Source organism: Gymnogyps californianus, chromosome 15 (assembly GCF_018139145.2).
Source record: "Gymnogyps californianus isolate 813 chromosome 15, ASM1813914v2, whole genome shotgun sequence".
Lineage (NCBI taxonomy): Eukaryota > Metazoa > Chordata > Aves > Accipitriformes > Cathartidae > Gymnogyps > Gymnogyps californianus.
In genome coordinates, this window is record NC_059485.1 from 1,780,997 (window position 1) to 1,795,534 (window position 14,538).

General features: G+C 59.8%; 1 protein-coding gene across 2 annotated transcripts in view; it reads right to left on the reverse strand.

Moving 5' to 3' along the window:
- Nucleotides 1–10,353, reverse strand: part of NHERF2 (NHERF family PDZ scaffold protein 2) — a 39,072-nt gene extending 28,719 nt beyond the window's left edge. The window contains exons 1-2 of one of the 2 annotated variants that reach the window (XM_050905726.1): nucleotides 10,079–10,353; nucleotides 5,357–5,614 (exon numbers count right to left, since the gene is read on the reverse strand). In XM_050905726.1, coding sequence (XP_050761683.1) covers nucleotides 5,357–5,614; nucleotides 10,079–10,288 — 468 coding nt within the window. In that variant the 5' untranslated portion in view covers nucleotides 10,289–10,353. Of the gene's footprint in view, nucleotides 1–5,356; nucleotides 5,615–7,737; nucleotides 7,753–10,078 lie in introns of those variants that run through there. The other variant, XM_050905727.1, reaches the window with a different exon arrangement.
- Between the last annotated feature and the right edge of the window lie 4,185 nt (nucleotides 10,354–14,538).

Sequence of the window (14,538 nt, forward strand, 5' to 3'; positions counted from 1 at the left end):
GCGAGCTGGAGCTGCTCCAGAGCCCACCCGCACCGCCTGCGGCCCCGGCACCGACTCTGCCCAGCCCCATGACACACGATGCCGGCAAGCCCGGCGCTATCAATAATGCAGCGGGGTCAGTGCCGGCACGGGGCCGCCGGCTTCCCCACAGCTCTGCCGCATGCCAGCCCAACTGCTGCCTCTGGGATGGGATTGAAGCGCTAATCCCAAAAGCAAGCCCGGCTTTGCCGCTGCTCCTCGGCTGAGCTCCTGCAGTAACCAGACCCCTCGCCATCCTCGTGTAGCCCAGCACCCACTGCAATGCTGCCCTTTGCAGGGAGGCAGGGGGTCTCCAGCCCTGCTGTCCTGTTTCCCGGCTCCCTGCAGGCATCTTCCCTTCCCCAGGAGGGATGTGGGAAGCCGCACTCCCATCCCATGCCCTCAGCCGGGCACAGCAGAGCGGCAACCCGAGCTCCCAGCAGCCCTGGTGCAGCTCCACGCTGCGGGTGCAGAAATGGCTTTGCAAAGTGTTTTTTAAGCAGAGAAACACAGAGCACACACGGCGATGGATCCCTGCCCCGACGGGGCACGCACATGGCTTCCTTTTGGCTTTGCCCTCTCAGACTTGCAGCGAGCGCTGCCGGGCTGGCAGCATCCACAAAAATAGCTGCTGTGGGAAGGGCAGGGAATGCTGCAGGGACATGGCCACAGCTCCTCGGGCTCCGTGCTGGAGGGTTTTCCCAAGCCTCTGCCTGCACAGCAGGAACCTCACCCAGGTTGTACTGGGGATGAGCTTTACTGTCCTCCCCCATCACCCTCTCCCCACAGGTCTGAGCCTGTCACCAGGGCCTGGGGAGTGCAGGATGCTGCAGGAAAGTGCTTTAATTTAAACCATGCACTTATTTTTTTTGTGTTTTTTTTTAATCGCATAATTACTGCAGACATTTCTGCTCATGTTAGGTTTTATTACATCTTTGTGGTTATTCTACAAGCCCTAAATTTTGGGCCTCAACTGAGTTGGCAAAGTTTCCAAAAACATCTGTCCCGAGTTACTCCCCTTCCAGCACTCCAGCAGAAAGCTGGAGGCTGAAGATGTTGCAACGCAGAGTTTTATTTGCAACAGAAAAAGTTCTTATTCCTGACCCAAACAGAAGTGTAAATATTTACTGCCTCAATGTCAGCGCTAGCCCCACACCTGCGGGTCCCGACAGGCACCCAGGCACCCATCCATCCTCCTCCAGAAAACAGCACGTCTGTCCCCAGGCACATCAGCTCCTCTCGAGCGCGGGCCGGTGGCACGCAGGAGGCTCAACACCTGCTCACTGTCGTGACAAAGAGCCAGCCACAATCCCCCACGTCGGCGGAGGGACACCCATTCTCCTGCTGTTTGCAGTTCTTGCCAGCCGCAACGCTAAGGCGACACCATTCCTCCCCGAGCACGGGCAAATTAACAACCGGCCGCTAATTCCCCTACATTAGAATTCCCAGACCCAGCAGGCTGCTTGAATCCAGCAGCTACAAGATGTCGGTTTCTTTTCCAAAAGATAAATGCCGGTTGTAAAGGTCCCTTTGCACACCCACCCTCTGCAGTCGTGCTTTGGTGTGACAGGAGCAGCGATGGAGGGGAATTGCATCACCCCGAACGCATCTTGGTGGCTTTACTGTGGTTCTTATTTCTCCTACAAACACACCTGGAGAAAGCAGTGAGGCAGCAAGTCCCAAGGACACTGCTAACGTGGCTCATGCAACCTGCGTGGCCATAACAGTAGTCCCAGTAACAGCACATCCCTCCCACTGCACAGCAGGAGCCGGGGCAGCCGAGCCGCAGCCGCTGCCTGCAAAGGCGCTGCCAGCCCCAGGCCACGCTGCCTGTGCACCCCAAACACCTCCGGGATGGCCGGCAGCATCCAGGCAAGCACCTGGCAGCACCGCTCAGCGCCCGGCCCCGCAGCACGCCTGCCTTCTACACGCCGTTAGCCCAGGCATTTAATTAACAGCCACCGCCAGCTCACCCCGCTGTCCCAAAGGCACCTTTGCAATAAAAGCAGCTCACCACCCAGCACCCAACGCACCCAGAGCAGCCCCTGCTGCGCTGAGACCCCCCTGCCCGCTACCTCCGAACCTCCCAGGGGACTCGATGCTGGGTGCCTGGCCGGGCAGAGCCAGAGCCCCGGGGAAAAGCAGAAAACAGTCCGGTGGGCACGAGAACATGTTTGGGACAGGGGAGTACATGGCATGGGGGCATGCACTCTGCTGCTTCCCCTCCCAGGGGACACAGCGTGGGGCAGGCAGCGAGCGGGCAAATCCCTCCAGCCCAGGCAGGCACGGACACAGATGCAGCGCTGTGGGATGGGGCAAGGCAGACCCTTGCTCCCCATGCCACCACAGCCACGCAGGACACGAGTCCCCAGGGTGCCGGGGATGGCAGCACTGTGACGGGTGCAGCTGCTGGCAGCCAGCCCTGCCGACCTGCTCTCGGCACAGGCGGTCTGATTTTAAATACGTGCTGAATTATTCATGGCATTACCGTGGTTCCTGGAGCACAAGGTCCTGGACACCAGGACCTCCCCACCCATGGCAGCTCTCCCGAGGGGGTCACTCCTCTTGCAAAATAAGACTGGGGCAGCATGGGGGAGGCTGGCAGGGCCGTTGTTGCCCACCTTGCCTGCTGCATTGCCTCCCCGCTGCCCACCGCTATGGCTGCCCCGGGTGCCAGATTTCCCTCCTCTTTATTTCAGTTGCTCGTGGCTTCGGGCTGCACTGAACAACCCGGCCTCAAATCAAGGAAAACTGCAGCCTTTACATAAACAAATGCTGCTCAAAAAAATGCTGCTCCCTGGGAGCAGCCGGGAGCATCAGCACCAGTTCCTACAGGGGCAGACTGGGGCCAGGGGTCTGCAGGGGGAAGGGAGCTGCCTTTTCTCCTCCTTCACTAAACGCCTCCAGAGAAGCTACACAAAAGACCCAAGCGCTGCCAGCCCAAGCCCAGCTTCTCCCAGTGCCACCCAGCTCAGAGCCTGGTCCCCTCCAGTCCCAGTTGGCAACGAGTTTCTGACTGGACCCCAGCTGCCACAGCCCTGCTGCAGGGACAGAAATCCCAAAGAGCCGCTGTGCACTCCATGCGGGCCCTGTGCCAGTGATCTGCAGGATACAGGGTCAGGCTAGAGCTGCCCCATGCAGGGACACGGTGCCGGAGGGCTGAGCACTGCAGGAACTGGGGTTCACCATCGCTCCCCTGGCCTCCAGCCATTTTGGACCTAGGAGGAGAGCCACATCACCCAGACCAAGAGCATGGAGCAGGTCTTACCGCCTTGAAGCAAGCAAGACTGCAAGGCACGGGAGCAGGATGCAAGTCCTGCTGCTCCGGCCACCCCTGACCTCGTACCAGGGTCACTCATGTCCCCAGCATGGAGAAGTGACATCGGCCAGGAAAGTCTGCAGCACCCAGCTCTTCAAAGAGCTGCCACCCACGGAGGGAACAGCAAACAGCCACTGACCTGAGCCTCTGCAAACACCCAACATGCTCAGCACTGCCCAGCTCAGCAGCCCCTGTCCCCAACCCCACACGGTGGGCATCACCCCCAGAGTCAGTTCCCTTTGTCCAGCTCAGGCTCCACCAAACACCAGCCCTGGCTCCAGCATGGCGAGCACCAAATGCCCCAGGCGAAGCCCTCGGCCAAGCCCCCCAGCCCCTCCAAGGGGAAGCGCGGGCGCTTCTCCCCCCTCGCACCCCAGCCCTGCCTGGCTCTCCCCGTCCCACCCTCTCCTTGGAGGAGCCGAAACCCAAAGGCCGGAAAGGACCGTCCTGTTCCCCTTGCCTGACTTCCCGTCAGCACACGCTGTTGGATTGCAACCAGCAAATGAAACAGAGACAGGATAGGAAATCCCCAGCTTGGAAAGCAGCCCCCGGCCATGCCCAGTCGTCACCCTCCCCAGGAACAGCGCCTCTCCCACCGGCCAACCCGGGGGTGACCAGCCCCCCACTGCACCAACCCCCAGGGGAAACGCACCCATCATCATCACACAGACCTTCAAACATCTTCAAATCATGCAATAAGTAAAAAAAAAAAACAAAACAAACAAAAAACCACCACCTGCCTCCAGCCCTAGGGAAGGGGGGATCCTCCTCTGCAAGATGCCAAACAGCTCCAGAGGGGAGGACCGGAGGCAAGACCCCCTCCTTATCGCTGGAGACGCACATGCCTCTGCCTCGTACCAGCATCACTTCTTATCTGCACGGGGGAATTTCTTCAGCTGTTACTCCATGGGGGCTCCTGAGGACACGAAGCTTTCCTGACTCTCCCACTCATGTCCTCCCGGCAGCCCCACGGCCACTTCTGGGCTGGTATCCAGCCACCACCCCACCTCTGAGGGGGCAGAGGCCGACCAGGCACTGCAGCCCCCGCGAGCTCCCCGGGGAGGATGAGGAGGAGCGCACCCACGGCAGCTCCGTGCTGGAGAAGGCAGTTGAGCACCAGCGCTCCCAGCCCGGCGGCACAGACCAGCAAGCACGGGGGGGGGCTGCAGAGTGGGGACATGGAAGGGGACAGACGGCTGCAGAGAGGTGACAAGAGTCACCGGCTCGGCCACGCGACACCCGCACCACTCCTGCCACGTTCACACCCCGAGCAAGGGCAGCGCCAGGACCGAACCCTGCTATCTGCCGAGTGCAAGGCTGCGCCGGCTCCGCCAGCCCGGCCCCAGCAGCAAGGCAGCCATGGAAATTGGACGTTTTCCATCCCAAATTCTTTCCTTTTTGGAAAGGAGTTTACCAATAAAAGGCACTTACTGCAGAATCACAGTCCAGACCCAGGCCACTTGAAAAAGAGCTAATTTCCTTCCTATTTAAGCAAAAAGCTGAGAACACATTCGCCCCAGATGTTCCCTCCCTCCTGCAAATAATGGTGGAGAGAGAGAAGCTCATTCATGAGCTCCAGCTTCGCCGTGTCCCTGGTCCGTGCAGGTGGGGCAGGTGAGACCCCACGGGCAGGTGAGACCCAGGCTGGGAGGCCGACCTCAGCCGAGGCACCGTGGGGTCACTCGTCCCCAGGGCTGATGACCCCCCACCAGCCCCCTCTGTCCCAGCCCCTCAGCAGCTCCCAGGGCTCAGGAGACCCTCGAGGGGCACAGGAGGGGAGAGAGCAGTGCAGCCCCCAGCACCTGATGCTGCTTCGAGCAAGAGCGAAGGAGGCCAAGGGGCAGCTCGCCCACTGCTTCGGGACACAGCGGGGTCCCCAAAGCTGACAGTCACGTTCGGAAGGTTTTTCTCCGATGGGAAGCAAGCCGTGCTTGCAGAGGGAGGTGCTCCCAGGGTGGGTGCACCCACTCCCCAGCTCTGCACCCAGCAGCCCCACGCGCCGCCCGGCTCTGCTCTCACCTTCCTGCTGCCGTGCGAGGAGAAGCTGTGCGAGTGCCGCTGGAGGCTGCCCCCGCTCAGATCCAGCTGCGGCTTCCAGACCTCCCCGTTGTCGCTGCCCACCGACTTGGTGGGCGAGACGCCGGAGTTCAGCAGGATTCCACTGTGCACCATCTCCTCCGTGCACGTCAGGCGCAAGCTGCACAGGTACTCATCCGTCTCCTTGTCCACCACGAGCAAGCGGGTCTCCGTCTCCACTGCTTTGATGCGCTGCACAACCTGGAAAGGAGAAGAACAACTGAGCAGACACCCAGGGACCTCCCAGCTGTGGCAGGAGCTGGACCCAAGGACCATCAACTCCCCAACACTCTCCTGCAGCTTTGGTTTTGCCACAGGGTGCAACTTTGCTGTCACTTCCAGCCATCGGTGATGAGGGCGAAGGGCAGAGCGCAGCTTTGGGGGACCCCCAGGATGGAGTGCCTGTTGCCTGCAGCCCCAGGTGATGACGGTGACGGCTCTTTCCACCCCATGCCCTGCAACCGAGATGACAGCTCTGCCCAGGGCAGCTGCACAGACCACCCAGGATCACCCGCTCTGCTCAGACAGCAGCTGTCACAGAGGCTGCTTCATTGCCCCCCCCCCCCCCCCCCCCAAGCATCAGAAACCCTGCTGCCTGGTTTTGTCCCTTAGAGGGACAACATAATCTGTCCCACCAAGCAAACCACCTTGCACACCCTCATTTCCTTAATCTGGGGTGTCTTTCTTCCCCATACCCAGGGCAGGGTGGAGAGCCGGGGTGCACAAGGAGGCACCAAGCACCCATGCATGCATTCGGTGGCTGGGCTGCCTTTGCTGGGTTCTCCCCACCACACCAGTGTACCGGCTACCCCCCATCCTGGGTGGATTTATGAAAGCAACACCCGATCTGCGCATTCATCCCCGGTCTGTGCTAGGAGCCAGCAGAGATAAGGGAACCCAGTGCTGGGAGCAGGAGATGGGCCCCGTCCCTGCTGGGATCCAGCTCCAGGCAGCGCTGAATGAGGACCATTGTCCTGCCGCTGCCCGGCTCCTTCGCGGGGATCGGTGGCTGGCAGAGGCTCTGAAAGGAGCTCGCAGCGTCGGCACAGCGGGGAGAGCTGGGAGGAGCCGATCCCGGCCGGGCAGGGGGGTAAATCACACCAGGGCAGGCTGTGATGGACACGGGGCGGATGCAGGACATGCACAGGAGCAGGGCAAAGGGAAAGCGCTTTCAGACTCCGTGCCAGCAGCCGCAGAGGGCTGGCTCTGCTGGGCTACCTCCTCCCTGCACAGGCCTTCATCCTGAGGAGGAGAAGGAGGGGTGGTATCGCTGGCAATGCTGCTCGGCAGCCATCCCCAGCCATAGGGTGGCCCTGAAGACCACAGACCCGTGACCCCCCAAGACGTGCTGGGAAACCCCCGAAGCAGCACTGGGCTTCCTTACAGTGCTCCTGCTCTGATCTAGGTCACACCGGCCAGACACACTGCAACCGCCAAGGTTATAAGTGACAAACGAGCCTAACACACAATTAGCTAGCATTTATTTACTCCCCTGCAAGCTCCATTCAAGGTCAACAGAGCCAGTATCTGCAAACTGAAAAAAAACCAACCAACAAGAAATTTATAGACTGCAGACAAGGCTGCTTATCCTGAACGAACTAATCTGCTGCAGGCTGCAGCCTCCATCTCCACACACTGCATCAGACATCAGCGTGCCCAGGGCTCCCATCCGTAACCAGCCTGAAGGGTGCTATTCCATCAAGCCCCAGAAAATCCATCTGCTCCCTTTCAGATCTATTTACATGCGACATCAGACGGTGCTGCCGATACCGGTAAGGCAGTGGCCTGTGCAAGGCCACTTCTCCCAGAGGGGACCTGGGAGCAGGCAGCCGACGCGCAGCGGTGGCAGGAGATGCAGACGGGCAATGCCTGTGGGGAGCGTGCAGGAGAAACATGCTGGGTCCCGCACAGCGACATCCCCCAGACCCCGTAATTTGGGTGCTCCAGGCATGAGGGCAGCACAGTTAATCACTGGCAGGGAGCAGGGTCCCGCAGACCACAACGAAATGCAGAGGGACCACAGACCTGCCGCGGTGCTGCACGGCACTGGCGTGGCAGCTCCCCAACAACCACGGCAAGAGCAGCGATGAAGCAAGCGTCCCCCCAGCCCCGCGAGTGCCGGGGGCTGAGCCAGGCAGGGATGGAGAGCGGGCACAGAGCAGCCCCTCGCCCTCTCCCCATTAGCAGCGATGGGCAGAAGGCTTCTGTGACAAACTCCCCAGGCAGCAAGTCGCTTTGGGGACAGAGCAGCGAGGTGGAAGGCAAAGCAGCAGCCAGGCACACGGCGAGGTCCTGCCCAACACGGGCAGAGACTGGCACCCTACCCGTTTCCGAGCCATGGTCACAGCCTCGAGCCCACAGCTTTTCTGAAGACGACACAGCCTCTCCCCTGCGCATCCGCCGCCTCGGGACCTTCTCAGCACCGGTCCCAGCCGCATGATTTCCGCAGCTCCACCCAAACAGACTTTCACCCTTGGCTACATCAGCACCAGCCCGGCAGAGCCGGCCCGGGCCCTTGCACCCTTGCCAAACACCAGTTGCCACGGAGGGGGACTCATGGTGCCACTGGGAGCAGCTCAGTTCATCCCTCCCACTCCAAAAGAGACACCTCTGCCCGTGCACCACGCTGCCAGCCTCAGCAAGGACCTGGAGGCTTTCCTCGCTGCTCTGCCCTGCACACGCGCTGCCCGCCTGGGCAAGGAACCGAGGAGCCAGGATGCAATTTTGCATCGAAGACATGAAACGCCCTGAGAACACGTTCTGCCTTCGCTCCTTGGGTAATGCCAGGAAAAAACAGAGAACAAAGACACAAATGCCGCCAGCTTCAGCTCGAAACACAGTTACACCCAAACAGCAAGGCCTTGTTTGCTGTGGGCTCCGTCTCACCGCAGCTTCAGATGCACATGAAGAAGTGTTACTTATTCAAGGTTGGGGACCTCAGCAGTGCAAGGAGGAGAGGCCACAGCAAACCGGCTGCTCTAATCCATCGGCAGGAGCCAGCGTCTGACCCGCCACAGCATTGCCCTTCCCACAGTCCATCAGTGCTGGGTATTTTTTTGGGGCAGGGAAGAGGTTCTTGCTGTATTGAGGAAGGAGGCAGGGTGATCCCAGGGCACGTCCTGGGGTAGGACTGCTCCTGCTCACACCACTCGCACGCTCACACTAATGCCATCACAGCGGGAGCACGGCACGGCAGTGAGCTCCGTGACACCCCGGATGGGACGCTCCGTCCCATTCACTGCTCCGCAGCAGGGAACGAGTGCCAGGGCTTCATCCTGCCTCTGCCAGCAGAAAATGGAAGACAGGGAAATTTCTCCCATTTCACTTGGCCTACTGGAAAACCCCCCGCACATTTCAAAGACACAGCTGGCTGTCTCAGCTCCGCTATCGCCCATCCCCAGCATCCCAATTCCAGCAGGGAGTCCTGATGGCTTCCAATACGACGCAGCTCCTTACAGGAACACAGCCCTCCTTTCTGCCCAGCCAGATCAAAGCTGTGGATCCTCCTTCAAGGGTTTTGAAATCACATTCAAGACAAACATTAACTTTTACACAGCTGGCTCAGATCATCAAAACAGGCTCAGTTAGCCGTGAAAACCCACCAAGCCCATGGAGAGGAGTCCACAAGGCTTTACGGGAGCCACCTGGAAGGCTCTGCCTCACCTTCAGCACACCGACATCCACGCCTGGTGGGTGAAGCCCGGGAACCCACAACCCCCCAAAACTCTACTGGGTCCACGAGCTACACCAGGCACATCCCTGCTCTGCCCCGATAAAGCGCTGGCAGCAGGGGCCGGCCATATGTTTTAAGTTACTAAAGCACTAAACCCCGCAGAGCCCCGCGAGCCATTCGGCAAACGGGCACATTCGGCGCTGTGCCCCTGCCAGGCTCTGCGTCTGCGGCAGGACAGGAGCAGCTTGAACCTCATTGCTTGTGTTTTGGACTGAAGTGTTTAACAAATACAAGCTTTAGTTTTATAAGCAGAAAATGACACAGCCTGAAGCGTGCAGCTTCTGTTGCAGAGCTGAGAAACAGCTCACTTGGATCCCCCCCAGTCACAGCCGTGGTCTAATAACAGCCATTATTTCCCTACAAGCCCTATCTCACTTAAGCCAGTCAAACTGCTGAACATCTGCAGAGCTTTACCAGTAGATTTTCAGGCATCCTCATACACTCTGGGCTGCATCAGCAGGAGCAGCTTGTCCAAAGTGGCCAAGAAAACCCACAGCAGGCCGGAAATAAAGCCTGGGTCTCCCCATTCCTTTCCACCACAGATTGCATAACGCAGCGGTGCCCTGCCCGTGCCGAAACACCTTCGGCTTCCCCACCTTTACACGATTACAACATCCTTTCCCCAGCAGCGAGGCAGACCGCACCACCCAACCCTTCTCATGGGAACTCAGTGTCCCAGGCACACAAAGCCCCCCACTGAGGCCCAGGCCTAGGATTTGGGGGGGGGGCACCCACCCCAGCAACCACCAGCACTGGCCAGGCCAAGGCTGCTCCGCACAGATATTCTGGGAGAAAATCACCCCTCCAGCCCACCCCAGGGAGCCTGGAGCCGGGCAGAGCCAAGCCAACGGGGAGGGTCGGAACCGGGGGGGCTCGGCCCCGGGGGTGCCGCGGTCAGCTGCCTGCCCTGCCCATCCATCCCCTGCCCTCACCTGGTGATGCGTCTCCTGCTCCACGTTGAGCCCGTTCACCTCGACGACGCGGTCCCCGGCGCGCAGCCCCGCCGCCTCGGCCGGCGAGCCGGGCTCGACTTTGCGGATGAACTGCCCGCTCTTGCCCTTCTCGCCGTGCAGGTGGAACCCGTAGCCGCTCTCCCCTTTCAGCATGCGGCACAGCCGCGGCTTCAGCTGGTCCTTGGCCATGGCCGGGGCGGGCGGCGGAGCGGCGCGGAGCGGAGCAGCGGGCGGGCGGGCGGCGGGGGCGGCCGCGGGGCCCCTTTTATGCGCGGCCCGGGGCGGGCGCGGAGCGGCGGGGCGCGGAGGGGCGGGCCGGGGCCGGGACCGCGGCCGGGGCCGGCGCTGGGGCTGGGGTTGGGGCCGGGGCGCTGCGCAGCGCGGCCATGCTGCGCGTTGCCCCGCGGCGCCGGGAGGGCGGCGGGCGGGGACGGGGATGGGGATGGGGCCGGGGCCGGGCGGAGCCGGGGCGGAGCCGCAGCGAGGGACGGGGATGGGGACGGGCGAGGGACGGGGCGGGCGGAGCCGGGACCGCCGGCACCGGGACCGACACCGGGACCGGACCGGCACCGGGCGCACGGAGCCGATGGAGCCCCAGGGCCGATGGAGCGGGGATGCCCGGAGCTGATCGCGGCCTCCCAGGCTTACGGATCGGAGCCCCTCGGGGCTCTTGCGGGCTCAGCTCCGGCTCTGGCTGCCGCGATCCCCCCCGGTGCAGCACAGAGCCCCCGGGTTGGGGGCAGCCCCGGAGCTCCCCGGGCCAGGGCGGTGGGCAGCCCTGTGGGCAGCCGGCTGGAGCCCACCACCCTCCAGGCCAGCCTGGGGACCGCTGCCCACACAAAGCCACTGAGCCGGGTCTCCCCCTGCATCTGCGGGCCAGGCCCCCCATCCCCACTCCCCTCCGGGAAGGGGTACCCGAGCCAAGGCTCATCCTTGGGGCAGCACAGCTTTCCGGGACGTGGGCAAGGACCACCCCGTGAAGGGGAGATGATGAAGAGCAGGGCCTGGAGCAGAGGCCGCTCGTCCAGAAAGAGTTCATCCTGAACTGATGGAATGTGTTAGGAGCCCCTGGTCCAGAGAGGGGAGAACGCAGCCCAGCAGCTCCTCTGCCCACCCAGCCCCAGCCCGTGACCGCAGGGAGGTGCGGGGCTCTCTGTGGGATGTCTGTGCCAGGCCAGCCAGTCTGGCACACGCGGAGCTCGTGGGCTGATGATGCGCTTCATACGTTCATGTGAAGGAGCTCAGAAATGTTTTGTGTCCCCCTGAACGCCAGGCCGGGGTTCGTTAGCGGGCAGCTCTGCCATTCCAGTCCCAGATGTTCCTGGCGGGGAAAGGCTCCTGCTCCATCCCGGGTGCCCCTGCGGAGAGGCCATCCAGGTTTCACCTGGAATGAGCTTGTTTTGATCAAACATGGAGATCCCCATCTTTACCCTTTTGCATTCCTGGTCTTCATTTCCTGAAATCTTTACAAGAGAAATGACCCAGGTTAGTTGTCACAGCGTTGGTGCTGCGTGTCGCATTCCTGTGTCACAGGTTTTCTAGCTCTCCTCTGTGGCACTTCTCCTTCCTCAACTGCTTTCCTACCAGATTTTTATAGAGCTGAAGCAAATGCAGCAGCCAGCTTGAGGCAGTAAATAAGACTCCAGAAATTAATATTGATTCGCTTTTAATTTGTAGTCTGCTTTTAAAAAAAGACTTGCGCTGCAGTTAAACATAAAGTCACTCTTCAAAGGAAAGATGCTTGAACCAAAAAGATGCTTGGTGAAGTGTCTTAGAGAAGAGTTACTATCCTGGAAAAAAATGGCATTATTTATCTCCAGCAATTCTTCCCACCCTTGTTTCCTTCAGGCAATGCGGCTATTTGGGTGTTGCATACAAGGAGAGAGCGCAGCGTGGCTGGGTGGTGGGCACCGGCCCCCGGTGAGCGCTCGGTGCTGTCCCTCGAGGTGCCCGTCACCCTCAGCCGGGAGCGGGCTCAGCCCCCAGCTCAGCCTCGGCTCCGGCCGCGGTTTGCAGCCGGCGAGGTCCCACCAGGGAGGATGCCGGCTGCCTTTGCTCCAAGGCTCCTTTGGTCTCTGCGGCGCTGCAGGAGCGCCGATCTCGGCACAAAATCTTGGGTGACATGAGAGGAGGCCAGAGAGCCGGGAAATTCGGAGGCTGTTTTATTTGCTGTACGATGCAAGTACTCCCTTGAGCCTCTTTGTGGAGTCCTGAAGCTTTTTATCGGGCTAGAGGAGTGCGAATAATTGATTTTTCCACTCACTGGCCAAACCAAAAAACTGGAGGGAGGCGGGGGAGGAGAAGGAATTGTTTCAAGTTTATTTGAACAAAAAAGTGTTTTTTATTCAGTGCAATAAAAACACGAGGGAGAAAATCTTTTGGGTGGTCAGACAGAATATTTTAACCCATTTGAACATCTTTTTAGAAGGGTTGGTAGTTTGCAAAATAAAAAGGAGGGGAAATATTGTTTCAAAAAGGAGAAAATGGGATGTTTGAATTTTTAAAAAATGCTTGTTTTTTTGAGCACAAGCATTTTCTCAAGTGTGAACCAGATTTGTTGATTTATTTCAACCTCAGTGTCCCCAAAAGGCATTTTTTTTCCCCAAAAAACATCTATTCATTGTAGAGAAACTAAGGAGGGTCAGGTACCGAGTGTCACCTGTCCGGCAAGAGGACGTAACCCGGCAGAGATGCCGGGATCTGCAAACTGCTCCCAGGAAGGCTTTAGCAAACCTTCCAGCCCAAGCATCCCTGCCTGTCTCCGCCGGGCGCAGGAGGCGGCAGCATCCCGGCACTCGCTCCCCGGGGGCATCGGGACCCTCGACAGAGCCGCTGCCGGGTCCCCTCTCCTGCAGGGACACGTAGGGGACTTGGCAGAGCCCTGACTCAGCACAGGATTTTTGCCTGCCTGCTTCTGGTCGCGCACCTTGTGAGCCTAAAATGGAGCATTTATTTCATGATCCCCCCACTTTGGGGACTGACGGAGCCGTGCTGTGGTGGTGTCCCTGAGCCCAGACGGTGCGCGGGTCTGGGATGTCCTGCCTGTCCTGGGATGCACAGCTCAGTGCATGCTTTGGCACGGACGTGGTTCAAAGCGAAATGCTGTATTTTTTTCACTGCAGCTGATGGGGAAGGCTCCAGCTTCGTGTGAAGGAGCTGGAAAGGACTTGAAAATGCGTCGTGCAAAGGTGCACCCTCGCACGGTACAAAACCCCTTCAGTTCTCAAGGCCATCCTGCCATTTCCCATCTGCGGCCTGTTGTAGAAAAAAAGGAGAGAGCACAGGAGGGCTCCTGCGCTTACGGGTATAACAGAGCCATGATTAATTCCGGCAGATACTGCACAGGCGAGGTTTTTCCATTTAAATTTCTGTGTGTTTTGATTTGGGCAGATATTTAAGTCTGAATTGGGCCAGCCTGGAGGCTGAGGAATGGAATCTGTGTGCTTACTGGCTTGGAAGGGTTTGAAGCTCTTTTTGTTTGACATCTGCTTCTCATTCCTTCACTGCACTTGGTTGAGCAGTGACAGAGAATTACACCTGTGTTCTGAACCCTGTTTGCTTTAGGCCTGATCCTGTTGCATCACTAATGCAAAATACAGATCCGTGCAAATTTTCACGATTACAGAAATTAGGCTCGACCGGCAGGCTCCCTGGTGTGTCGGAAGGAGAGAAAAATCTCTCTTATGGAGCCCAGAAAGTCCATTTTCATTCAGAAACTGGCAAAACCTTGGCTGATAACCCGAGCCTGCTCAGGCTGGCTTGTTTCTAAGGCGGGTGGAAGGTCAGGGCGAGGGGCTCTGAGGGGGAGGATGGTTTGCCGAGGCTGGTGATGGAGTCACTGGGCTGTGCCGGTGCTTCCGAACAAATGAGAGGTTTTGCCCGTGCCTTTGGGCCATCTCCTGCCAAAGAGGACACACGTTTTCAAGACGCCAGGAGCCCCGTGGCTCGCTCATGGCTCCACCTCGCGTCTGCCGGACGGCTTTGGGCAGATCTTGTGGCTTCTCCGTTTCCCCCCCTCTCCCCGACCCTCTCCCGGGATGCGGGTTGCTCCCTTGTGTTCATCCTGCTCGGGGATGGGAGCTTCGCCAAAGGCAGGGGGAGGGCGAGGAAAAGGCTGGGCGCTGCCGGACACCCCTCCCTTCGGCTTTCGTGAGACACCGGTTTCCATCTCAGCCGTGGGAGCAGCTGGCAGGGAGATGCTCTTCCTCCCGCGCAGCCTCCTCCTCCCCGTCAGCGTGCTTTGGCTGGTGTTTATCCGCCCCCCGCTCCACATCCAGCTTTCCACCGCGGAGCCGGAGCTCACTGGGCTGGTTGCAGCCGGGCTCCACGTCCCAGGAGACCTTGGCCACCCACAGCACCTTCTGCCTGGGTGTGGAGGAAGACCCGGGTCCCTCTGCCCAAGCTCAGGGACATACCCTTGTTGGCAGTGGTGTTCAACG